General features: G+C 40.0%; 2 protein-coding genes across 2 annotated transcripts; one reads left to right on the top strand and one right to left on the bottom strand.

The window, feature by feature from the left end:
* Positions 1–313: 313 nt before the first annotated feature.
* On the bottom strand, positions 314–4378 carry ccnb1 (cyclin B1). Its single transcript, XM_085413482.1, has 8 exons — positions 4248–4378; positions 3858–3986; positions 2594–2890; positions 2350–2508; positions 2009–2245; positions 1779–1919; positions 1020–1130; positions 314–945 (listed from the first exon to the last, which is right to left on the bottom strand). The coding sequence occupies exons 1-8, from the start codon at positions 4266–4268 to the stop codon at positions 841–843; spliced, it is 1200 nt and encodes a 399-aa protein (XP_085269608.1). The 5' UTR covers positions 4269–4378; the 3' UTR covers positions 314–840.
* A 3200-nt stretch (positions 4379–7578) lies between these two features.
* On the top strand, positions 7579–19273 carry LOC146665739 (AN1-type zinc finger protein 5-like). Its single transcript, XM_085413481.1, has 6 exons — positions 7579–7778; positions 13255–13441; positions 13544–13688; positions 14903–15006; positions 15404–15532; positions 18141–19273. Exons 2-6 carry the CDS (start codon positions 13285–13287, stop codon positions 18287–18289), a joined length of 684 nt encoding a protein of 227 aa, XP_085269607.1. The 5' UTR covers positions 7579–7778; positions 13255–13284; the 3' UTR covers positions 18290–19273.
* The last annotated feature ends 5243 nt before the right edge of the window (positions 19274–24516 follow it).

The raw sequence follows: 24516 nt of genomic DNA, 5'->3' as shown, positions 1-24516 counted from the left end.
TGCCCGTTTTAGCCTCCAATCTAAGGACCGCCCTTGGCCCTAAAGCAAAATAAGACTCTCAGGAAGTGACCTAACGTGAACTGAAAGTCACAAAAGCCATCATGAAGGGACACTTTACATCAAGAGCCGTTTTGATGCAAGCTGTACTGTCACCAAATATTAACATAGCTCTAAACTGAAGTACAGCAGGGCAAAGTCAACATTTCTCATTGTGGGCACTTTGACAACCTCACTTGTACTTTAGCTTTAAGATGCTTGAACAGTCTCACAGCAGCCTCTAGTGGAGATCAAAAGGAACAACAAGGCAGGCAGCTTTCTGGTCAAAGCCATTTAATAAATCCTTTAAGAACAAGATAGTAAGAATGCAAAAACCAAACTGATTTAAAAAGCATTGCTGTACATTTCACAACACATCCACTGAAAAAAATTTTAAAAAGTCACATTGCTGACCATACAATTCACACCACAAGTTTTAGATTAAACACCAGCAGCAGTTTAGAGGGGGTGCAGGGTCAGAGGTCTTCAGGCCTAATAAGATTAGTGCTTGAGTACTTTTGAATAAGTGAAACAAAAATGGTTGCCTTGCACTAGTCTGATCATGTAGCCCAGCTGTCACTCTTAGAAGAACTGCCATTTTGTAGCTCAGGTCAAACTTAAAACTTGTGGTGTGCTTTGGGCAGGCTGTAAAAATACACCCCACCCCCAAAAAAAAAAAAAAAAAAAAAAAAAAAAACACAAAAGTACTAAACTAGTGACATCCTTGGTGTGCAGATCCTTGGTCAGGTTAAAAAGTTAATTTACATCTGTACAAATCAGCACATGGTGCCAAGGACACTGATCTCACTGTGTGACCTGCTTTGCCAGGTCCTTAACCACTGATGATTTGAGCTGCGAAATGTTGGCAATCCTCATCTGCTTTGAGGTGGCGTATTTGCCTTTGATGGCCTGCAGAAGACACCAGTGTAGTTAGGTCTTGTCAAGTTTAACATTAGTTAAAATTTGAAGTACAAGAAGCTTACCATGTGCTTGGTCAGCCCATTATTCACTTTGACAACGTTCTTGGCGATGTGTGCCATAACAGGAATCAAACTCTCTGCTGTGTAGTCCATGTAGTGCTGCAGCGTCACATCCTGGAAAGACAATTTGAAGGCATCTGTGCAGGATTCGCTGAGCAAAATGTGCATGAGTCACACTATTATATGTATACTTTGATCCTTGTGGTGAAATTCCTCTCTGCATTCAACTCATTCACTCAGTGAAGCAGGTATAGGGGTCAGTTTGAATTTACTGATCTAGATGTACAAACATATTTGACAATTCCTTCACATAAAGCAAAGCCTTTTGATATTGAAACTCATCCAAGGAGTCCTTTTATAAATATGAACAATTCCCATGACAGTTCATAAAACTTATGGTTGCAATATTGCAACCATTACCTGCACAGGTGTAGATTATGACAATCATGTCAGCCACTTATGTTCTGCATAGATTCAGCTCTAAAGTCTGGGGTAAGCAAAGGTCAGACAAGCTTCTGTTGCACCAGTATTATTAAACTTGCCAGGAAGTGCTACAAGTTAACAATTGCACTGCAGCTTTATGGCAGCCATTTGTTGCACTCAATTATGGATCACTCTTGACATTGCTTCATAGGTCCTTTCTTATGGAAAGGATACTAATACTTCAGACCTAGTTTTTACTACTAGGAACTTTTAGCAAGGACACAACTTTAATTTCTTACAGACACACCAAAACTCTTGAGACCCTTCAGATGCACTTACCCATTCTCCAGCAGCCAATATTTTGAGGGTGAGTGCCAAAGCAGCACTTGCCACCATTGAAGGTGGCAAATGGACCATCTCGTAGTCAACCATTGTGAGCTCCAGGAGATACTTTGCCAGAGTGTGCTGCTCAGCAGTTACCTGTGAAGACATGCACGAGGAATAAGTTGCTGCACGAACACTTACTGTCACCCATCAGCAATTCCTGTGACACAAGATATGCTGCAAACCTCATAAATTTTGGAGGCCCTTCTAAGGAACTGCAGGGGGAGAGGACGGCCCAGTTGGAACTTCAGCACCCGCAGAATGGTCATCTCCATGTCTCTGATTTGGGCTGTGGTGTAGGCCTTGTCTGTGACGTAGGCAAAGTCTGAGATCTCTGGGGGATACATCTCCTCATACTTTGACGCAAGGAACATGGCAGTCACTCCAACAAGCTGCAGCTGCTTCTTGGGGACTGGATTGTCCTGTTGGGAGGTATAGTTGCCGTTAGTGAGATGAAAACCATGAAAGGTGGACTGGTGTATTGCAGGACTAACAGCTTTTGTTAGGAGAACCAGGATTCACTCACCTGAAGAAAGCGGTCAATGATGCCCACGGTCATGTACATAGTCTCCTGCAGCAGACGAAACTTCAGATTTACTTGCACGAGCCAGTCAATGAGAATGGCTCTCATGTTGCCTGTCACCTCCTGACCCTGCAGATAGTTCTGTCTGACGTTCTGTTCAACCTGAGCAGACAAGAAATGGTTAGTGGTCTGTGGGGAAAGTAGCTCAATAGTCCCACTTTAAATTCCTTTATTTTAAGTTGCTTGCCTCAAGCTGGCGGAGATATTTGTAGATGTCCTTCACATATTCACTGCAGAGCATGGGGTTGTCATAGTCATCTGCGTCGACATCTCTGATAGCAGTGTGCAGAATGACATCTGAAAATGCTTGGCATAGGTCAGCAGGCTCACAGCCAGAGGTCTCCATTGGTGTGGGAGAGGCTGGCTCAGGTGGGGCTTGCACCTCTGGCTCAGGTTTAACAGGGATGACATCTTTTTGCTTTGTCTGTTCAGCCTTTTCAGCTCTGGTTGTAACTTTGGTCTTGAGGGCTTCAGTCTTTACAGTCTAAGGGGAAAAAAGCATGTTAAAGCCAGAAAACTCAATAGTCTAGGTAGACACGTTACAAAAAAAAAAAAAAAAAAAAAAAAAAAAAAAAAAAAAAACTGAACATAGGACCAATTTAGTGTTAACTTTCAAATAGAGATCACTTCCCAGAGTGATTTTAAGCCTCATTTATACAATCTCAGCCCCAGCTCCTCTTCTGTCTAGAGCTTTCAGTCTTGCCAGACAAATTACAACCCATTAAGTGCATTTCCCCCCTGTGCATTCTTAATTGGAAACTCACAGCAGGAAGCATGCTAACTCACTCCTGCAGGTATGCTATGCTGCCATTTTAATGTTGCCCAAAGGAGGGCGACACTCAAGTGTGAGTTCTCTTGTTATCAATGCCCCTCCATTTAAGCAGCAGTCCTGTAGCCACCTCATGTGCTCTCTATGGTCAAAATAAAAACTTGACCTAGACACTGAATTTTAGTCTAAACAGCACTTAAACCTACATCACAAAGTTAAGTCAGTTTTAGTCAATCTGAGCACATTGTACTCTCAGGGGTTTTCCTGTTCTGTTTGAGATAAGGTTGTTTTTTTTAATTAGAGAATCTAAAGCAGGAAAATGTGTAGGCTTCTTTTAGAGCAAGAGGCTAAATGCTGACTAATAACTGGTTCCATGTGTAGTCAAGGCACAGTGTGCCAGGGAGGTGGAAAAAAAAACCCAACAAGCTTAAAATAATACCTTCATACCCTAACAGGACGTTATAATTTTTAAACAAACTTGTAAACCAGTTTTACCTTGTCCAACGCTTTGACTCAATTCAGCATTTTGTGCCAGTTGTTGCAAGTGTGGCCCCACTCGGGCCATTTTAACCGTTTTGAGATCAGAGCTGGAAGCCACTATGCCCATATGATTTCACTGCATAATTCTATTGTTTTCCATAGATTTAACAGAAAAGCATTTAATACGGGATGAAATGTTTACCTTTTTCTGTGCGTCTTTGTTAACTGCGATGTTTCCAATTTCCCCCAGGGCTGCTCGGGGCTTCTGTGTGGGCCCAGACACAGAGCAGGCCTTGCCACCGAGGTCGACCTTGGTGGAAGCCAAACGATTCTACAGGAAAGAAAAATAATAATAATAATGTTAAATCACAATGATTATAACAGTTTGTACGCTTTTATCTTTTAGTTAAAGAGGCTTAAGCGCAAACCCTTACTCTCGACCTGCTGCATGATAAGAAATCCCAAAGCAAGAAACGACGGCTATAGCTACGTTTTGAGGGGGTTTTAAGCGAAAAAGACAAAGAAAAAGCTAAGTGCTTCCCCAGATTCAATGATTAAAAAAAAGTAACAAATAGAGATGATAAAGTCTTACCCGGGTCACTCTGAGAGCCATTTCGAAACAAGCGATGCTTCAGCAAACAGGGGAATAGTCGTAATGGAGAACGGTACGCAGCTTCCAGCGAGCGAGGTTTAAATCCTCGCTCGCTGGAAGCTGATTCGCTGACCTAAGACTGTTCTGGGCGTCTGATTGGTCGAACGCACCTGTTTGAAATGCGTTCCCCGGACAACTTATGGTCACGTGATTTGTTTTCTTGACGTTCATTTCCTTTTCCTTTTACGTCCTGCTTGTTTTTATACGCTTTTTCTCTAACGCTGCATTTCAAGTAAGTAAATAAATTAATAAGAAGTCACTTTAAGAGGGAGAGGAATCAAATCTTAAAGTGTATTTTATCGTTATACTTTAACTTCTATTGCCTCAAATTCGTTCAGAACACAATTCTTTTCATTTTGAGTATGATAGACTTTCTTTAACATTATATTTTTTAAGCTCTGTTATTTCATTTAATGTAATAAAAGTCCATTTCTGCTATACAGAGCTGCCTTAGTACATGAGACACCTAAGAGTAAAAATGCCTTCTTGAACGATAAAGGCTGTTTTTGCTTTTATTTTTCTTTTATAGCTTCTAAAAGTCTACATTTCAAAAGGAATTTCTCACATAACTCACGATATAACACTTTACTTTTGTCATCCATTAAATAAGCTACAGTAGTTAGCTCTTTAGATCTCCATGTATCTTTAAATGCCTTTGTTCACCAAGTAAAACATATCCACTTAGCAAAAAGTAGATACACTCTACTTTTTTTGCTTGGATACATAAATGTAAAGTTGACTCTGTTTCCTTGGCAATAAGAAAATGCATTCTACAACCCAAATTACAAAATAAATAAATGTGCAAAATGTAAATAAAAACAGAATGCAATAAGATGCGCATCATAGATATCCATATTATATTTACACCAGAACACAGGAAACATAAACATACAATTTTACCAAAAAATAAAGTTCTTTTGAATTTGATGGGAGGAACACGTCTCAAAAAAAATGGGACACCAAAAGGCTGGAAAAACAGCTATGGAAAGATTTTATGTTAATAAAGTTAGTTGTCAACAGGTTAGTAACATGACGGGGTACGAAAAGAGCATTTTAGAGAAGTAGAATTTCAAAGAAGTAAAGATGGGCACAGGTTCACTAATGTGCAGCAAACTGCATTTACAAATTGTGGAGCATTTTCAGACTTAAGTTACAGTGCATACTATAATATGATGAAAAAGCTCAGAGACTCTACAGACTCATGTCTGTGGCACTGGACAAGGCTGTGAATCAATATTGAATAGATGTGATCTTTGGGCCCTCAAGCAGCACCACATAAAAATAGGCATGATTCTGCCATGGGAATCATTGCAGGAACTCATGAACACTTCCAGAAATCAGTGTCTGTAAACACAGTTCATCCACAAATTCAGGTTAAAGCCCTATCATGAAAGAAGGGTACAAGTCATCCATATCATGGTAGTCTCAAGTGCTTGAAAAGAAGGCAACTGGGCTTCTTATTGGTCATCCAAGAGGCTTCTTCAGTTCTAAAACAAGTGACATAGAATCCCAGTGGTTTGATCCAGGATGGTTTTTGTTCTCTTGGAGGTCGTCCTTCGGGTTGTTGAGGCGATATCAGTCATGTGAGTTTCCCTAGTGTGAAAAAAGGGATGGACTATTACCATCACTGGTGCCAAGGTGTGAAACTCTGTAAAACAATGTCCCACTATGCTGTCCTGTGAGCTGCTGAGGTCATTTGAGGCAAGGTGCCAGTTGAAAACATTAGACCCATTATAAAAAAATACAATAAAGACCCAGGGCTCTTGAGCAGCCGGAATCACAATGGGACCTCACCAAAAGTCCAGTAACCTTATATGTACTTTGCACTCTACTCAAGAAAGAGTGGTAGTGATGGGAAGGCTGCTCTAGTGACGTACTGTGTAGTTTTTGTCACACGCTGGAGAGCCCTCCTGTCCTGAACAATGCAGCCTCCACGCCACACTGTAACTGAGGCAGCGATGACGCTCTTAGCTCTACAACTGTGTAAACGTTTCTGGGTGACATGCCAAAGTTCCATCAGCCTTCTAAGAATTTTTCAGAAGCTGCCGAGTGTTGTGAGATCAAGTAAGAGAAAAATTTAAAGGTTTTTACTCCCTATCTCTGCCTCAGTGGTGTAATCATTTCTTTGGTCTTATCTACATTTAGAGAATGATTGTTTCTTGACACTACACCGCCAGGCCTGACACTTCTATGTCACCGCCTCTCCATTAGCAAACAACCCAATGACTGTAGTGTCATATGCAAACTTTATAAGGAGACCACACCGTCATATGTGAAGACGGTGTAAAGGAGAGGCCTCAGCATGCACCCCTGATTGGTTATCATGCTCGTGTGGTTTTCCTGAGTGTTTGACTGGAATTTCAGCACTCACAGAAAAAGAAAGTGACTTCCCAGAGATTACTGCAATTAGTGTTGAATTCTGAGCTGTTGCCAATGAACAACATTCTTACATGCAGCTGTGGTCAGAAGTCCACATGCGCTCATTATGGTCATGAATGTTATGGTAGGTTGCGTCTGTGTTCATGGGAGGGACAGTGGTTACCGCCTCTGGTTGAACGAACGTGCAGCAAGCAGCAAGCAGCAACCTGTTCCAAAGGATTTCATCAGCAGGCCAGTACTTAAGGTGGTGGCTAAGGTTCATTGCTGGGTTGTTGATCTCTGCTGTTAGTAAGGCCCTCCCTTGCTAGTGTAGTGTGGTGATCTTGCGTGAATTTAAATATAAAATAAATTCAAACTTGTGAACCCAGTTATTAATTTTTAAACAAAAAGAGTTACATTGTAAAATTAAAAAAGTTCAAATAAGTCATTAAAAGCATAAAATTACCTTGACATTCATGTTCATAATTTGTGTATTTAAACTTCTGACAAAAACTGCTACATGTTCCTCGGTGTGTGAGGGTGTCATCAGTGTACCGGATCTGTCTGTATGTATGTTAGTAAGAGTCCAAAGTGGTCTTTTTAATGTTGGTCAAGACCAGTCTTCTCCCTTGGAAACACTACAGCATCACCTGTGGAACTCAATGTAGATGTGCCAAGTTTTGTACTGTTTTGTTTTTGTCTGATCTCATTACTTTTAGTGCCGTGTTGATGTTTTGAAATCTGTTTTTCTACATAGATGTTTGTTTATGTGGGGTAAAGGTATGTTTGTAGAAACCAGGACTGCTGTCCTGAAATCTTTAGTGGCTCTTCGCCAACAACCATGCCCTCCAATCAGAGGATCACAATTTTCATGACGTGTACCGGAAGGCAGAGAGGACGCAAACGTAACACGTAAAACTAAACAGATGCCACTACCTCTCCTACACTGAGGACGTCAGCGGGAGCAGCTAACATCACTCCCAGACGGAGAGAGGACCGAAAAGAAACGGGCACACGCGACGATTAAACCTAGACGGCCCTAGTTAGTCAGCTCCAAGAGAAATCCAGGTGTTTCTGTTAGCCGACAAAACAGCGTTTCTCTGGCACGAAAAGGTAAGATAACACCGAGTAGTTAAACCGCAGTCTGCTGGTTAGTTAGTTACTTAGTAGTTGTTTCGGGAAGTGTCTCAGTCTAGGACTAATTGTAGCTACAACCAGTTTAAAAAGCACATTTTCCGAAACGAGTAACGTCGACGTTGGTGTAAAATTGGCTTACTTAATTAGTGAGGATTAAAGAGTGACTGTCTGACTGCTTAACACGTGTCCTTAAAAAGTTTTCCAAGGGTAAGACTACACGTTAAATAGGTTTAAGAGGCTATATAGCTGCTAAACCTGGCATTAACCTTACAGCTATTTAAAAACCGGTCTTTCTCCTTTCTAAAAATCTCCTTTTTTCAACTTAAATCTATCCGCAGCTCGCAGTAGCATCTGAATTTCCCTAGGTTGTGTCTAATTAGCAGTGATGTTTTAACACTTATTTTTAGTGTGTATTTTGTCCCCTTGTTTCTCTTATTTAAGAATCGTAGAGACTTCTGTTTATAAAATTTGTGGTGACTCTAAACAAACAACAAAAGAGCGAACAAAGCAAACTAGTCACGCTAAGCTTGCTAGCTGCAGGTTGCCTTTAGCATGCTAACGGGGAGATCAGAAGAGTCATACTTAGCAAGGAGCATGCTGTCTAGTATTTCTATGTAACCCTTTAAATCACAGCTTTACCTTGAAAAAAATACCCACAGTGTTACCAAACACCATGAGGAATAATTATTTGTTAAATGTTTGGTTTTAAAAGGGGGGTTAAAACGCAAACAGCGTGCATTAGCTTGCTAGCATGACTCAGTGGATTTGTAGAAGTAAAACGGTTGTGTGGCCCTGTTTGTGTGCTGTGAAGTAGTTGAAGATGAAGGATATTTCCTCACTTGACTGAGCCCTTTGGGGATATATAAATGCGTGTTTAGCTCTGGGATTAAGGCAGAAGTATGGCTGAGGAGTGACTCGCCTTTTGTCTGGGTGATAAACGTGCTCCAGCTGCTCTTTGTGTTATCCACAGGTGTTGTTATGAATTTTTATGGTCACCCCTTTGTTTAAATTCCTCCACCTGCATGTTCCAGCAAAGTGTGTGTGGGCTGTTCTTATGTTTAAGGAGAAACCTTGTCTCTGACGTGGATACAAATTTTAGCCAGGGTTCCAGCTCTGGTTGCAGCACTCCTGAGGTTGTCTATAAATAGATGTGTTCACAGCCTTAGTGTATTGAGGTAACTCGTGTGTGTGTGTGTGTGTGTGTGTGTGTGTGTGTGTGTGTGTGTGTGTGTCACATTGCACTCCTGTGACAGTGGAAAGCCCTCATGCACATGTCCATGTGAGCCTGGCTGGAAGCGGAGCTCCGCAGTCTGTAGTCACACTGCAATGAACACACATGAAGCTGCACATTGCAGTGGTCTCTAACTATCCACAGTTTTGGGGAAGAGGAGAAAGACTAGTGTAACTCACCAGGATATGAACTTAGTGATGGGAATTCTTCCCCTTTTGCTTCCACTGTGTATAAACTGTAACTGTAGACAGTTGATTTTCCCTGAAGCAAGATCTTCACAACTTCCTATAAAAATCATTGTCATCACAAGGCTGCTGCAGCTGTTTACTAGACTAAACTTGCCTGGCAGGAAGCTGTTCTCAGCTTTGAGGAAGAGAGTTTGCATTGTTATTATACAGTCTGCATTTTTTTTATTATTTTTTTTTAATGAGCATTTTAGTATTTTGTGAATTTAGATTTTTTTTTTACTTGAATTCTCTGTAGTTTAGCATTTCATTCTTTTATTTGGCTATTTCCTTAAAAAGTATTATTTAATAATGTGGTATCTAGAGTTTAAGATGTAGCTTTATATTTGACTTTAGTTTAGTAAACCCATAGTTACTTTCATTTAAACTTATGTGAGCTTTATTATTTAAAAGTATTTTTCAGCATCTTATAAAGCATTTTTATTTGATTTAGCATTTCATTGTGTTTTACTTGGCACTTTCTTTTGCCTGCCCTTTCATCAATTTTTAACTGAGATCTCTTCTGATTACCGTATTTCCCGGACTACAAAGCGCACCTAAATATTAGCCGCACAAGCTAAAATCAGTGGAAAATCCTGTTTTGTACATACATTAGCCGCACCTGACCAAAAGCCGCAGGTGTTTCAATGTTGACTTATCATATGTAAGAGAATATGCACAAAGGGAATTGTCAGGAAAGAGATGGCTGTTTGGAGACATCACTTTTATTAATATTTTGAAAAACAAGTTATGGGTACATATTTGCATAACTTTTTAGGTATATGTACAAGTAGCGGTAATTACAAGTACGAAACATGTACTGTGCTTCATAAATGAGTAACAAATGTAGTACATAACAATAACCTACAGCACACCAGAAAAATAGATTCAGACTACCTTTTAGGCTCAGGTGCAGTGACACGGCTTTAACAAGAAGAAAAGTCAAGTCATTCACCACCATCTTCCTGCGCACTAAAACCACCAAAGTCCTCTCCTCCAGTGTCGGAAACGAACAGGCTCAGGGTGGCTTCGTCATCCACTCTCCGCTTCTTTCATTCGTTGTCACTTTCAAAACCAAAGAAATCCTCGTTGTCAGTGTCAGAGTCGAACACCCTCTGAAGGGCCGTGGCGGTGTCCTCCTCTCCATAATGCAGCAGTCCAGCCCTTTGAAATCCGTTGGTGATCATGGATGTTTTCACACTTTTCCACGCTGTCAGGTTCCACCGGTGGAGTTGAGCATAACTTGCTTTTCGCAAGTTTATCGCCGCTCGTCATCCATGACTCCCGCTGAACGCGTAGCGTTAATTTGAAGTTTGTTTTTCGCGCTACTTGTACAGCACTATGTTGCCTGGCGGATGGACACGTGACCAACATACCACTCTTGAACCCCGATACTGTGTGTCTGATCACATGCCCTTCCGCCAGACAACGTAGTGCCGTACAACAGCGGAACAAACAAAACAAATCGTCTTACGATATGACAAAAATCATGGACAATCCATAGAAAACCCGCACCTGACTAAAAGCCGCAGGGTTCAAAGCTTGTGCAAAAAGTAGCGGCTTATAGCCCGACAATTACGGTAATTTTGAAGCAAGCTGCTTTCAGTTTTGGGTAAGAAGAAGTTATCTAATCATTTTTATTGCGTGTTCTCTTTTTTTGTTTTATTTAGTGTTTTTTTTTTTTTTTTTTAAATTCACTTGGGTTTCATTTGGCTTTATTCATGTCATTGAATTGTTTAAGGTTTCTGATTTAGTTATGCTTATATTTTTATTTTAAATTGATTCATTTTACTGAATAATTTGGAAATGCTTTGTCACGAGCCAGTTGGTCAAGAAAACTTTGATAATGACCATCAATCATAGCTGCACATTTAACCTGTAAGGATGCAATGCTGCTGATGCCAGCAATGCTGATGTTGGCAACTTTTGGCAAATTCTTACAGTACCTGCATGGGCAGTTTAACCTTGCCCATTAGATTGGGCTCAGTTTGTACTGTTGAAGGATTTTCATACTTTCAGGGTGATTACTGTAATTGGACCTCAACCATCTGTAGAAGACATTGGTGTCCTGCATAAATTTTTTCAACTACAGGTTTGTGTGGGCACACACAAATACCATTTATTGCCACAGACATGATTCATTTGTCAGGAAGACGTGATTTTCTGACGGAGCGACCATTGAAACAGAAATCATTGTGTAGTCTGAGCACTGATTAAAGATGTTTTTTTTTTTTTGTTTTTTTTTTATTGTTGTTTTTTTGTCCTTCTGCACTCTTTTCAAGCAAAGGTCAAGAATGCTGTTTGGTTTACACACTAAATAAATAACATTTCTAACCAAGGCTGTTGACAGTGTGCCTCAACACTGTTATCTGGTTCATGGCACTTGAGGCTCAGGTCATGTGATTACACCTCAGCAATTTTATTATTAGAAAATAGTGAGGTGTCCCCTGAAGCTCCAGTGAAAGGGAAGTAAGTCAAGTTTTAATGGGCATTATTTTATTAGATTAAAATCTGAGTGAAGATTTCATGAGTAAATTTCACTAGTATGTCAAGGGGTTTTAGTACAAAAAATATTCATAGTTGGGGTTTATATCACTATTTGTCATTATACATTGTCTTTGGGGTTTGATGTAATCTAAAGTTAATAATCACCGTCCATATTAGTTAATGGTTATACTGTGATTTAAGCTACAATGGTCAGTCAGAGGAAAACTAAAAGCAACAGAAGGTCTCAGTAGTCCTTCTCACTGCCACTCTGAAGCCTTGCTTCTCGCTCACACTTAAACATAGCAAAGACAGAGAAAGCTGTCCTTGTGAAGCAGTAGGATATCTCCCATGGGTTTTTATTCATTTTTATTTTTGGGTATGAAAAGTGGCTGAAGTGCCAGAGGTAATGATGCGTAGGTGCTTAGGGAAAAATCTACATGTTGTAGTTGTGTACTGTCACTGGGGAAGCGTCAAAAAATGTGGGCTTGTCTTTTTCTTTTTTTATGTTTGTGGTGGTCTTTAGTCATTTGTCTAAGCCCTTTTTAAGTGGAGTAAAGTCACAATAGAGAAAGACCTCTTCTTTTGCAGTGACGTGAAAATAGGGGATTAAAAACAATAAAAATTCCACTGCAGTCACAGTTTGTACTTTTATTTTATTTTTTTGATTGATGTTCGTTTGAGCTTCCTTCCTTGTGAACTCTGCTGCCGCTCCCTTTCCTGTTTGAACCCACTTTGGAACAAACTAATATTTAGTTTCACACATTTTGTTTTGTAGTTTTTATTTTTCAGATTCTATATATAGGTAAGTTGAAATTCCTGTTGCAGCACACATGACCTATAACAGAATAGCTAAAAAGTAAAATGACTCAAAATTTATTTCAAAATGTCAAATACACAAATTAGGTACTAACTTGGATGAGTAGAAAAAATAAGATGAAGGAACCTAATAAATAAAAATCCAAAATAAATGACAATAGAACACCATGTAATAAGTGTCTTAATAAAGTAAAACATCAGCTGGACAAGCTAAGAATTTATTTCACATTAAAATAATGCAAATATCAGAGGGTCCAGTGAGCAAACATCCAGATATTATGCAGCCTTATAAATCACACGACTAGCTAACTTTTCAGGGAGAATACTAAACTGAAGTGAAACTCGCACAAAGTAAAGCAACAACCTCAATTATTGGCTGGAGAGAGGTTTTCAGTGATTAGCTGCTCTTTAAAATTTATGTCCCCAAAAGAATAACGAATAATTGCGTTTATTACACATAATGAGATGTAAACATGTGAGGCTGATGGTGATAATGGGTTTCGTGACAGCTGATTTGGAACAGCTTCCAACTGAGTCAGTGATTTAATAAAAAGGCTACACATCAGGTACAGATGTGAATATAACTGCTTTAGGTTCAGGACATGGTCATTTCTTTCCTCTTCAGTAGTGTCTTTGTGCTATGTGACTCTGCTGCGGTAACGATGCCTTTTATTTTTTGTATGTCTGTCTCCAGGTCAGCTCATCAGGTGGCAGAAATACCGCTATGGCCCAGGAGACCAATCAAAGCCCAGTTCCTATCCTCTGTGCCACTGGCTGTGGTTTTTATGGCAACCCCAGGACTAACGGCATGTGCTCCGTGTGCCACAAGGAGCACCTGTCACGACAGAATAATGGAGGAGTTGGTTCTTTGAGTGGAGTGGGTAAGACCTCAGGTTTTATTTTCTTCTCCTCGTCTGTGTGCAGCTGCTCTGCCTTCATCCCCTGTGTCTCACTGTGGCATGCTGTGATTTATTTCTCCTCAGGCAGCAGCTCCACAGCTGAGGCTTCTGCAATCCAGAGGTTAGAGGCCACCCTGAATAATGCTGCGGCTGCTGCAGTTGCTGCTGCAGAGGTGGCAGCTGAGGCCGCCGCTGCCTCTGATGCTGCTGCTGCCACAGAGGCACTCAGGTGAGTGGACCCAGTAGGGTGCCTGTCAAACAGTGACAGGAAGTGGCATCTATGGCAGGAATGTAAAACATCAGCAACCATCAAGATTTGGTTTATGTAGAGGTAAAAACTGGGATTTCCTTCAGGCGAATCAGTAGTCTCTTACAGCTGTACAATAATTTTGTGACCATTCAGGACTGTGTGTAGTTTCATCCATTCATGGTCTTCTGCTTATCTAACCTTGGAATGGCAGTAAGCTAAGCAGGGTATTCTCCGTTGGGGCGATCGTGGCTCAAGAGTTCGCCTTGTAATCGGAAGGTTGCCAGTTCAAGCCCCGGACACAACGACAGTCTCAGTCGTTGTGTCCTTGAGCAAGACATCACCAGTGTGTGAATGTGTGCGTGAATGGGTGGATGACAGGTTGTGTAAAGCGCTTTGGGATCCTTAAGGACTAGAAAAGCGCTATACAAATACAGGCCATTTACCATTTAGTTGTCGTTCTCCTTAGCCCCATTTCTCCTGGGGGATTCTGAGATGAGAAGTATAATCATCTCAGAGGGTTGAGGGTCTGCCTCAGTGTCTTCTGCTTGGGCATGCCCTGAAAACCTCCAAAGGAAATCGCGTAGAAGCAGCAGCTCTGCTCCAATTTGCTTCGATTTTCTGTTTCTTAGACTGAACCCAGCAACTTGTTTCAGCTGCTTGTATTTGCAGCTTAAATTCCACTTACAATGCTTTTAAAATGGTCTTTGGAAATTTAAGTTGTGGAAACCTGCAGAAACTTTGTCCCTAAAACAATGGATCCTTTTGTAGCATCTCAAACGTGTTGTGTGTTTGAGATGCTACGTTTGATATATGGAACATGGGAATATTAAAGCGGACCTGTTCTGCTTATTTCCATATATGTATTTTTTGATTACTGTAGAGCAGCTTAGCATGATTCACAATTCGAATTCACAAATACACCCACTGTCTGAAACGGGCAGTTTTAGATCCTCTCCTTTTAAGTAGACTTCTCTGTGATTGGCTATTTCTCTGCCTGAAAAAAATCATATCTGGGGATATCCATTTAAAGTGACGTCATAGAGATTCAAGAGAAGAAAAAAACTTCTGCGTTTAGTACAGGGATTACTCGTACATAGCATGAGCACCAGTATAAACATGACAGAAAGTAAGAGCACAATAGGTCCACTTTAAATCTGTTTATTTATTTATTTTCCTTTTTTTATCCTTTGCAGTGGGATTTCACCTGCCATTTCTGTAACACAACAGATGACTGAGATGAGTCTCTCCTCTGAAGAGAAAGGAGCGTCAGGCAGTAAAGTGGAGCTCATAGAGCCAGGTGGGCACTAAAAATGGATCTGTTTTCTCCGTCCATCCATTCTCTTGAATCGGGGCTGGCTGGAGCCTGGAGCCTAGAGTCTATCCCAGCTGTCATAAGGCGAGAGGCAGAGGGACCCTGAAGAGGTCGCCACCCTGTCAAAGGGCTAACACATAGACAGACAACCACTTTACTGAGTGTTCAGTCCTGAGGGTGGAAAAGTGTGACTAACAGATTTATGTTCTGCTTTTGCCCTTATTTTTACCATGAAATGAGAAACGTGTCATTAGTATGAGGTTATTTAAGGTAGAAATGAAAGAAATGGTGAATATTTGTGTTTTCACCACCCAGTTTACAAACCTTTATACGAAGGCCTAGCTCTAGTTTAAGTCTAGTCTTTTTTTCCTTCTTTTTCCAGTTGTGAGTCAGCCAGCCGTCTCAGCCTCGCATCCCTCCACTGCTGGCAGTGAAGACTCCAAATCCCCCGAGCCCCCCAAACCCAAGAAGAATCGGTGCTTCATGTGTCGTAAAAAGGTTGGCCTTACAGGTAAGATGTCTCACAAAGAGATGGATGGATTTTTAAAGTCACTAGCAATTTTCCCTCTAATTTCTCATATGTCTGAGCAAACACAAACTCCCTGCGCGGACCCTTGGACCATTGTGAGCAACGGCAGACATGTGCACTGTGGTCACACCAGCATAGACTATGTGCACCTTAGCATATTCTACTTCCGGTGGAGAAACTCCTGTATAGCACTTTGTTTCCGGTGTGATATTTGCTCCTTGTTTACTGTCGGTTTTCCAAAACAAGTCAACCAAATAGATTAATCAAGTGGCGATTTGCATTTCTCAAGATGTCTTGGGCATTTACCGAACATATCGGTAGATGATGTTCATCGTCTTGTCGATATATTTTCCTCTGCGCCTCAGAGCAAAAGAGAGAGGTTTCAAATTGTATATTTCTCAGTATTTGTATACAGTGGTCACTCGTTTACAGTGTTGGGTAAGTTACTTTGAAAAAGTAATTAATTATAGTTACTAGTTACTGAGTTAGTAACTGAGTTACAAGATTCTAAAAGTAATTCATTACTTCAAAAGTAACTATTAGTTACTGTTTTTAATATTTTTATTTTTTATTTTTTTTAACCCTCTGGGGTCCAGGGTATAATTGGCTATTTTTCACTACTTTAGATTTTTCCTCTACATTTCACCTTTAAAAACTATTTACTTTACCGTGTTTAGTATCATTCTTTTCATGTTTTCATTTTGACATACTGTATTAACACAATTGATCTAAAAACATAAAATCAGAGTAGAAAAAGTTATGTTTTCTACTGTAACAACCACAAACATGTTTACTGAATCATACTTCATAACTTTAAATGCAAATATAAATTGTCAATTTTAAAATCATATGGACAAGTTTTGCAAACAAAGTTGTTTGCAGCCATTTAACTTTTACCTTTTTTAATAACCATTTCAAACTATTTGTATAGCGATCAGCTGTTCTGCATTCAATAAGATGCCAGAAATTATTTGTGCCACTCCAAAAAAATAATTTCTGTTCACTATAAAGGAGAACATCACAGCCTGATACCTGCAGGTCTGACAGCAGCAGGTGTATCACTCCTGTTTGTTACCTGGAGACAGCAGTCGCCTCATTGTTCTGACACACAACACAAAACTATCCACAACACTACACACACAAAACGTCACAAATCTCTCACATCTCAAAAGTTGCTCGCGTGCTCTCTCGCTCTCTCTCTCGTTCTCTCTCTCTGGCGGGTGCGCAGTCTTCCCCCCTCGTCCTAAACAACCAAACGTCATGTTGCCATATCATTTTTTTTGAATGGTCAATATGGTGCATTTTTCCACCAACACGAAAGGGCAGGGTTTTTTTGGGGGGTTTTTTGTATTTTCTTCGTCATAAGCAGAGAGTGCTTGCTAGCGCTGTCCTGACGGTAAACGTTACAAAACTATTGAGGAAAAAACCCGCGTATATATTTATCTTGACTCTGGTTTTACGTGGCCTATCAACACAATTTAAAAACTATATCACCTTGTTGCTTTGTCATCTTGAAGTGGTCATGTGATTGGTTTACCATGACTACTTTATTCTTCCTCAGTCAAACAGCAGCACTCATGCGATTGTTTTGCCCACTTAGCTCCAGGTGTTGTGTTAGAAAGTGATCGCTTACACACTGTGTAATAAATACTCACAAAGAAAACTGCGGCCTTTACAACTTATGTCTAAAATCGTTTCATGCATCGGTTAAAACACTGGACTCCAGGCATACCACGCCCAGCTGAAAACACTTCACGCAAGTCGAGCTGCCCGAGATTCACAGAATTTACAGAAAATGTTAAATTTTTGTGATTTATATCATTATCGGGATGATAGATGTCTTATATCGGGATATGAGATTTTGGTCATATCGCACAGCCCTAGTTTGAAGTCCACACTTTTTCCGTCAATTTTTCCGTCTGTCCTGCTCACATCTCCAGTGGTTGCACACGTTGTCATTAGCGTGTATTCACTCCACATTGGCCACACCGCTTTCCTAGCTAAAACACTGGTGGCGGCACATAAGGACGCTGTCATAACCTGTCAACGACTTTATTTAGCTGCGTATATACGAATGTGAATCACATTATTGGCTGGAGCAGCCAGTCACCTGTCACTGACTCACACTGCAAAACGGCACAGAATGAATTGTTACACATTTATTTTAATTTCAATTCAGGTTGGATTTTATTCTTATTTTTTTTGTGCGCACACGCGCAGCTTAGAGGGAACTTGGTCACCAGATGTACCAAGACACCAGTTGATGAAGACAATGAAGAAATAGGAGGCTGCAACAAAGAAAATCCAAATCAAGCATCTCAGGCTTAACTAATCAGGATTATTTTTGAACCGCAAGCCACGTAAAACAACTTAAGTTGAGTCCAAGAATAAAAACATGGAGATGGAACTGAGCAGAACAGGTTGACTTTAAGATTTGTGTTTTGTTTGGAAAAGTCCGGGTTTAGTGAAGAAAAAAAAAAAAAAGTGTAAAATCAAAAAACTGTGAAAGACAGTGGTGTGTTCTGGTATCATTTTTTACCCCCCTGCCTCATCCTGTAAGACCTTTTCCTTTCCTTTTCTGCTGTTTCAGGTTTTGACTGTCGCTGTGGAAATCTGTTTTGCGGAATTCACCGTTACTCCGATAAGCACAACTGTCCATACGACTATAAAGCTGAAGCTGCCGCAAAGATCCGTAAGGAGAACCCCGTTGTAGTTGCTGAAAAGATCCAGAGAATATGAAAACTGGGAGTTTGACTTTGAAGCCTGGAAGTGATCGCCTTTCAGACAATGGACTCTAGCCCAACTTTTCCTCCCAAAGGACTTGTTTGTTTGTTTGTTTGTTTGTTTGTTTTTCTCTTTTGTTACACATCAGGGTGTTTTGGGGCCCCCTGTGCATGGATGTTCACGTTTTCAGCTTCTTATTTGTGTGTGAGTTTTATTGAACTAAAGAAATGTTGGGATTGAAGTGAGGTGGTTTTGTGTCACAGTAACCGGCTGATGTTGGAGAAAAATGTGATTACCCTTTAGAGTGAAGGGGGGAGGAAAAAAAAAAACCTACCTTGCCGGTTTTTGTGATCCTCCTGAAATCGCTTGAACTTCGCGTGGAATGGGGCTGTGATGGCCTTGGACTCTGGGACTTCTCAGCTGTGCTTGCTCTCTGCTGGCTTGAGTAGCAAAATGGATATCTTGCTTTTCCGTTTGCAGCCGTCGCTCTGTGAAGTCAGTGTTTAACCCTCCCGTCTTGCCAGAGTTTGGTAAGTTTTTATCTTCTTGGACTTTGTTTCTCTCTGGCTGATATTCTTTCCCAGAAACCTAAGGTAGTTGGACCGTTTTCTCTCACATTGATTTCTGTTTTGTTTTTTTTATATATATTTTTTTCTTTGGATGTCTGGTTAGTGTGTCATACACTAAAACATTTGGGAGGGTTTAGCTCCTTCAATAATCATCTTACTTCACTATTGAATGTTTTGTTCATGTTTTTAATGTGAGTTGAATTGACAGTGTTGGGAGTGTTGAATGAGGTAGTGATTTAGTGAAGTTAGTTATCAATAATTTACCATTTCAGTTGATTTTTGGTCAGGCTGCTTAATCATCTTGGTTTTGACCCCTTTTCAGTCATGCAAGTTTGTACAAACCTCTTTATTTATACACTGTCGTGTGCTTAATCTTCTAATAATACAGAATAAATTGTACGATTGTAAATAAATTATGTTCACCACTAAACGGTAAGGAGGTCACGGCTCGTCATTTTGTTCTTGTCTTTCATACTTTAGCTTAAAGTCTGGATTGGGGTTAATAAGCCCCCAAACAAGACTTGCCTGTTAACGTTAAGCCAGCATAATAAGAAAAATTCGGACTGTCCATACACAAGGATCACTAGGTAACTAACGTGAAATGTACAAAAAATTAGTCTGATCAAATTTGTCAAAGTGACCTGCATCAAGAAGCTTTGGAGTAATATTAGAGACTGAGAGGTTGACATAACTGTGTCTGCATACTGTAAGGTAGGCATGCTAGACTCCTGGCTCAGACTCAGATTGATCTTGTGGGCTGGAGCATTGAAGGTTGTCTTTCTCTAAGGGAAGCTAAGTTTAAGTACAAATTTAATCCCTGAGATATCTTAATATAAATGCAGTTTTAGAAGTAAATCTTAATTTTTCCACATCATGAGGAAATGTTGCTGTAGTAAATGGAAAATCTTTCAGCATGTCTGTGCAGGAGCTTAAATTGTAAGAAATGTGTCAAATTACAGGAAAAAATCCTGGTAGCACATCTAGCTTCTCCAGATGGTCCATAAAGTAAGTACATTTTATGTTCTTTCACATTTTCTAAAGACATCCCATGGGTTGGATAGGAGTCTTTCCTGTGCTAATTCTGGACCTGGGCCTGATACTTGATACCACCCATCATCATCACATAAATTACAAAAAAAGATACTTAGTTTTCAATTCCGGTTTTATTATCTTGAGAGCTTGAGAAGAAGGTGACTCGACTTCTTTAAGACTACAGTGACTGGCATGAGAAAACTACAGACATGACTTGAAAACAAACTTTAATAAATACTATTAAAGCTACACTGCTCATAGTCCTGCTTTTGTGGCTGTTTGTGAAGGTATTTACCTACTTTACCTACTATAAGGCACAGACAGCACAGACACTCACTTATCCTTAATCACTAGGGAAAATGATGTTTGGAGACTGGGTGGGAAAAATGGTCTGCATCAACTTGCTGTCAGTTGCCGTCTTCAAGGCAACTTTGGTACCATTAAACGGCAATAAGATACTGCAACCTGTTTAAATGAATGGGGTGAAGGTGGCTTGAGATTTGTTTTGGATAAAATGATAAAAAGCTGCCGAAAAACCCAACCCATCTGATAAATTGCCAAAATATTATAAAAGGGAAAGGTTTTGTGCATCCTGAGAAAGAAAGTACTGGAGAAATGTTCCCAGAATAAGTTCCGTGGTGATGAGAAACTCCTTCACAACAACAAGCCAAGTTAACAATATCCATACCTGAAGAGGTCAGGGTATCGATTTCCAAATCTACCATAAAGACAAGACTGCATGAAAGTAAATACAGAGGGTTCACTGCAAGGTGCAAGCTATTCATAAGTCTCAAGAATAGAAAGGGTTGATTGGACTTTGCTAAAAGAAGAAGAAATTTTTTTTCTAAGACAGCCATCATAGTTCTGCAAAAGCATTCTTTGGACAGATCGTGTACCAGAACAACATTGTTAAATGGCCACCTCAGCCACCTGATCTTAACCCAGTTGAGCATGCATTTCACAATGAAACCTTAGAAAATTAGGATTCAACTTTGTCATTACACATGTATGAATAAATGTTTTTGCGTAATAAATACACAAACACGTAGGACTTTTTAACAGTATTTTCATGAGTTTCAGTCCCCTACCCCCATTAAAGAACTCACCTTTGATCATTACAACAAAGTCACTGAGTGATGGATAATTAAACAACAGAAAAGTTCCCGATTTGTGTTTTTCAGTTTTGTCTTGTTTTAACAAAAAAAGTAAAATAAAAATGTAGAACTCTGAAGTAACAAAAACCTTCCATTTTATAATTCCAGGACAGTCTGGACAATGAGCTGCCAATTTTACACCTTCATTTCTTACATTTTAAGCTCAAAGATTTGTTCTTTACAGTGAGACTTTTGGGATACTTGCTCTACTGTGACTGAGCCATTGATAGTCCACAGACTGGTTGTTTGTGACACTGACCCCCTGGTGACAGTAATGAGCTACAGCATGCTGTTCACAGGACCAATGTTTGAAACTGTACACGAGGCATGTCAATAAAGAAAATTAATATTTCTTTCATTTTTATGTGTGGATTTTTTTATTTATTTTTTTTTGGATTGGTGTATTTATCAACTGTAAGTGAGTGGAAGTTGCATTTAACTGTCTCTAGAGATGTTATATTGCTCAATGAATAAATTATTGAACATTTTTTCACATATTTTCAGCATTCTTTAGTAAAAATTGAGATACTACTGTAACATTTCCCCCTAAAGGGCATGCACACAACATCCAGTTGACATTTCCAGGCTGCAGGCTGTCGTTTCCATGTGACTCAACAGGGCCTGCTTCAGTGAGCGCTGGCCTCGGGTCACATTATGACACCTGCTCCCTGTTTTGATCCACAAGTGCAGAGTGTACTCACTTATCAGGCACAAGAAAGCAACATGTACACTTTTGTTCCCCACCACCCCCACAGGCTCTCATCTCTATCCAGAATAATAGAGTGAGTTGAGGTTTTTTTTTTTTTGTTTGTTTTTTTTTATATGTCTCCTTGTTATCTTCCTCTGGGCACTTCATGTGTTAACTGCAGTAAAGTAATCTTCAAACAGTCAGTGCAAATTCACTGGGAAGAAAAACAATTTTAATTTACTAGGCAAGGTATTTTTGAAAAAGTTTTTTTTAATTTTGTGTAATTACAAAATGTACTTTCCTCCTCTGTGTTTGCCTACAACTGGGTGCTGACCCAGTTGAAGCTCTCGGGTTTACGTAACACTTGTGTTTACCATACAGGAACAGAAGGGCTGTCTTTAGTGTACACAGACCACTGTCCTCTGGCCTTCCTGCAGTCTGAGTATGTCCATAAAAGAGGGCGATGACATGGTTGTTTCTCCAGGAGATTATTTATAGCATAAATGTTATTACTATTGCGTATTGTTTTTTGGATTCAGCCGCTGTTCTGCTGTGGCCGTCTTATTTGGCTCTCAGGTTCCACAGAAATAACTGAAGTTGGTTAAAGAAAGTATAAATGTCCAAGACAAAGGAGATAAAAGGAGAAAAGAGTGAAAAAGTGATTTAGAAATCTAATAAACCCAAATTTTCCTCATAATAAAATACAGAAAATGTTCATTTACTTACAGGCTGTTTTATATTCACCTCAGCTCAAGATGAGATGACGTGAAGACAGACCTTTGCTATAATCAACCAGCCTTTCTCAGCCAATATAGCAAAAACCTAAGAGCAACAGGTTAACAGAAACTAAGAAAAAGTGAGTAATTCCTCACATTGTATGAAGTTTGATTAACCATTTAAATACTTAACATGATCTCAAAATCAAATCTTAGTTCATATTAATTTACATATACTTCCATATTTAAGGATTTGAGTTGCTTGTATTATCATGACCCACCACCAGGTGGCCCAGTAGACATAATTTAAGGAGTAAAACGTGAACAAAGACCTGGAGCTCCAGTGTGGGCTTCTTATTGTAACATAAACATACAGCCAGTATAAACTATAGAAGAAGTTAAGGGTTTAAATTAAAGTTATATACATTGTATGGTCACCAGTACTTTAGAAAATATATAGTTTTGAAAACAAAAAGTCATAGAAAAGAAAAGGCAGTGGGGCAAAATACTGACAAAATAACACAGTGACGTAACAACAAGTGTGCGTGATGGGGTGCTGTCCGGCTGTTTGATCTTTTGTTTGGTCCAATGGCACGGACCAGTTTTACCACGGATGACAGGAGATGGAACAGCCATAGCGGGAAGGAACTGGAAAAACATCTGTGTGCATTGAAAAACAGGGTTGCGTCCTCATTCAGAGCCTCTGAAGCAGTATACCATGACTGGTTTGCTCTGAGCCAAGCCCAGACCCAGCAGGAGGGTGCCTGAGTAGTGGGTCCCCAGCATGTTTTAGATCAGAGGGGGATAGGGAGAAACAAGGCACTTTTTTTAATATGCTAATTAATAGTGCCACTGCAGATGTACAGTCAATATTACAACACTCACCACACCTGAGCCTTTAATTTCTAACTGCTTATGCATATTTTATGATGGCCTTGCATGAAATATTGATTCAGAAACACTGGATTTTTTTTCTGCCAGGCATACATTATTGTAAAATAAATAAGAAATAAGCAGTTTTATTAAATAATTTAAAGTTGCACACCCTGTGATTACAAAGTTGATATATTTATTTTTGTAAATTTTAAGGATTAAATTTAAATGTGTCAGTGTTCGTCAGTATCTACCGGGTGGCTAAGCAACAATTGCTAATACAAGCTTTCAGGAGTATTTCACATACACACTGAACTGGAGTTATATCATAGACTGTACCTAAAAGCTGGACGCAGTGTGTACACTAAAGCCAGATGATATCAAACCTCTTCTGGCATTAGTATCAGCACAAAAACTGTGTATCTGGAGGCTTCATGGCAATGCCTTCCATGGCACTATTCACATGGTATGTGCCAATATTCTGTGAATAGGCAACAGATCTTAAAAGATGTAATCCACCTCTTACCTGTTGGAGCTGACAACCGTGTAATGGAATCATTTTGGATGTTAAAAATGAGCCCTGTTCTATTATTTAATGAGTCCTCGATGCGTTACGCTGCTCTTACCGTTTCTGTCTCAACACACTTGATCAGCCTCTGCTTCAGGTGAGCTGATTCCAACACCTGCCTTGTTTTTATTAACTAAAACAAAAACGTATGAGGGCTGCAAGGTCACCTCAAGGTGTTTGCTGCCTGCTTACTGTGATGGACAGATAGAAACCAAAACCTTCATTAAATCTTTAGGATGTCTGGCCTGGTGGTGGTGTGTGTATGTGTTTGTATGTATGTGTGGTCAAGTAACAACACAAGTAAGAGGTGCATTAGATAATCTGGATCTTTGGTCTGTTGGGAAGAGCCGTGAAGACACACACACTCACACAATCAGCCATAGCATCTGTATGTTAATAAAACGTAAGTGTCGCAGCTTCTGAGGATAACAGCCTGTCCAAGAGGGATCACCTTTGGTTTCCAGAATTTGCTTGACTTAACCACGAACTCACCTGTTGAGCAGCTCACAGTCGCCATAGTGACAGGACTGGATACCTGAGTTGGGTGCTTGGCGGGCATCCAAGGCAAAGGAGAGTCAGCCAGCTGAGGAGGTCGGGATCTGTAAGTGCTGCAGAGGACGGAGAGAGTCAGACACGTCCTAT

Source organism: Rhamphochromis longiceps, linkage group LG7 (genome assembly GCF_057381845.1).
Source record: "Rhamphochromis longiceps isolate RC_006_pf linkage group LG7, R_longiceps_female_GT1.1, whole genome shotgun sequence".
Lineage (NCBI taxonomy): Eukaryota > Metazoa > Chordata > Actinopteri > Cichliformes > Cichlidae > Rhamphochromis > Rhamphochromis longiceps.
This window is presented reverse-complemented; position numbering and strand designations above follow the sequence as displayed.

Bases quoted from the DNA above. Each gene is read 5' to 3' on its own strand.
- LOC146665739 (XM_085413481.1), top strand. From the start codon at position 13,285: ATGGCCCAGGAGACCAATCAAAGCCCAGTTCCTATCCTCTGTGCCACT. The intron at 13,442-13,543 runs GTAAGACCTCAG...ATTTCTCCTCAG, and splicing joins TGGTTCTTTGAGTGGAGTGG to GCAGCAGCTCCACAGCTGAG. The intron at 15,533-18,140 runs GTAAGATGTCTC...CTGCTGTTTCAG, and splicing joins TAAAAAGGTTGGCCTTACAG to GTTTTGACTGTCGCTGTGGA.
- ccnb1 (XM_085413482.1), bottom strand. From the start codon at position 4,268: ATGGCTCTCAGAGTGACCCGG. The intron at 2,509-2,593 runs GCAAGCAACTTA...TTGTCTGCTCAG, and splicing joins AATATCTCCGCCAGCTTGAG to GTTGAACAGAACGTCAGACA. The intron at 1,131-1,778 runs GTAAGTGCATCT...TTGTCTTTCCAG, and splicing joins TATTGGCTGCTGGAGAATGG to GATGTGACGCTGCAGCACTA.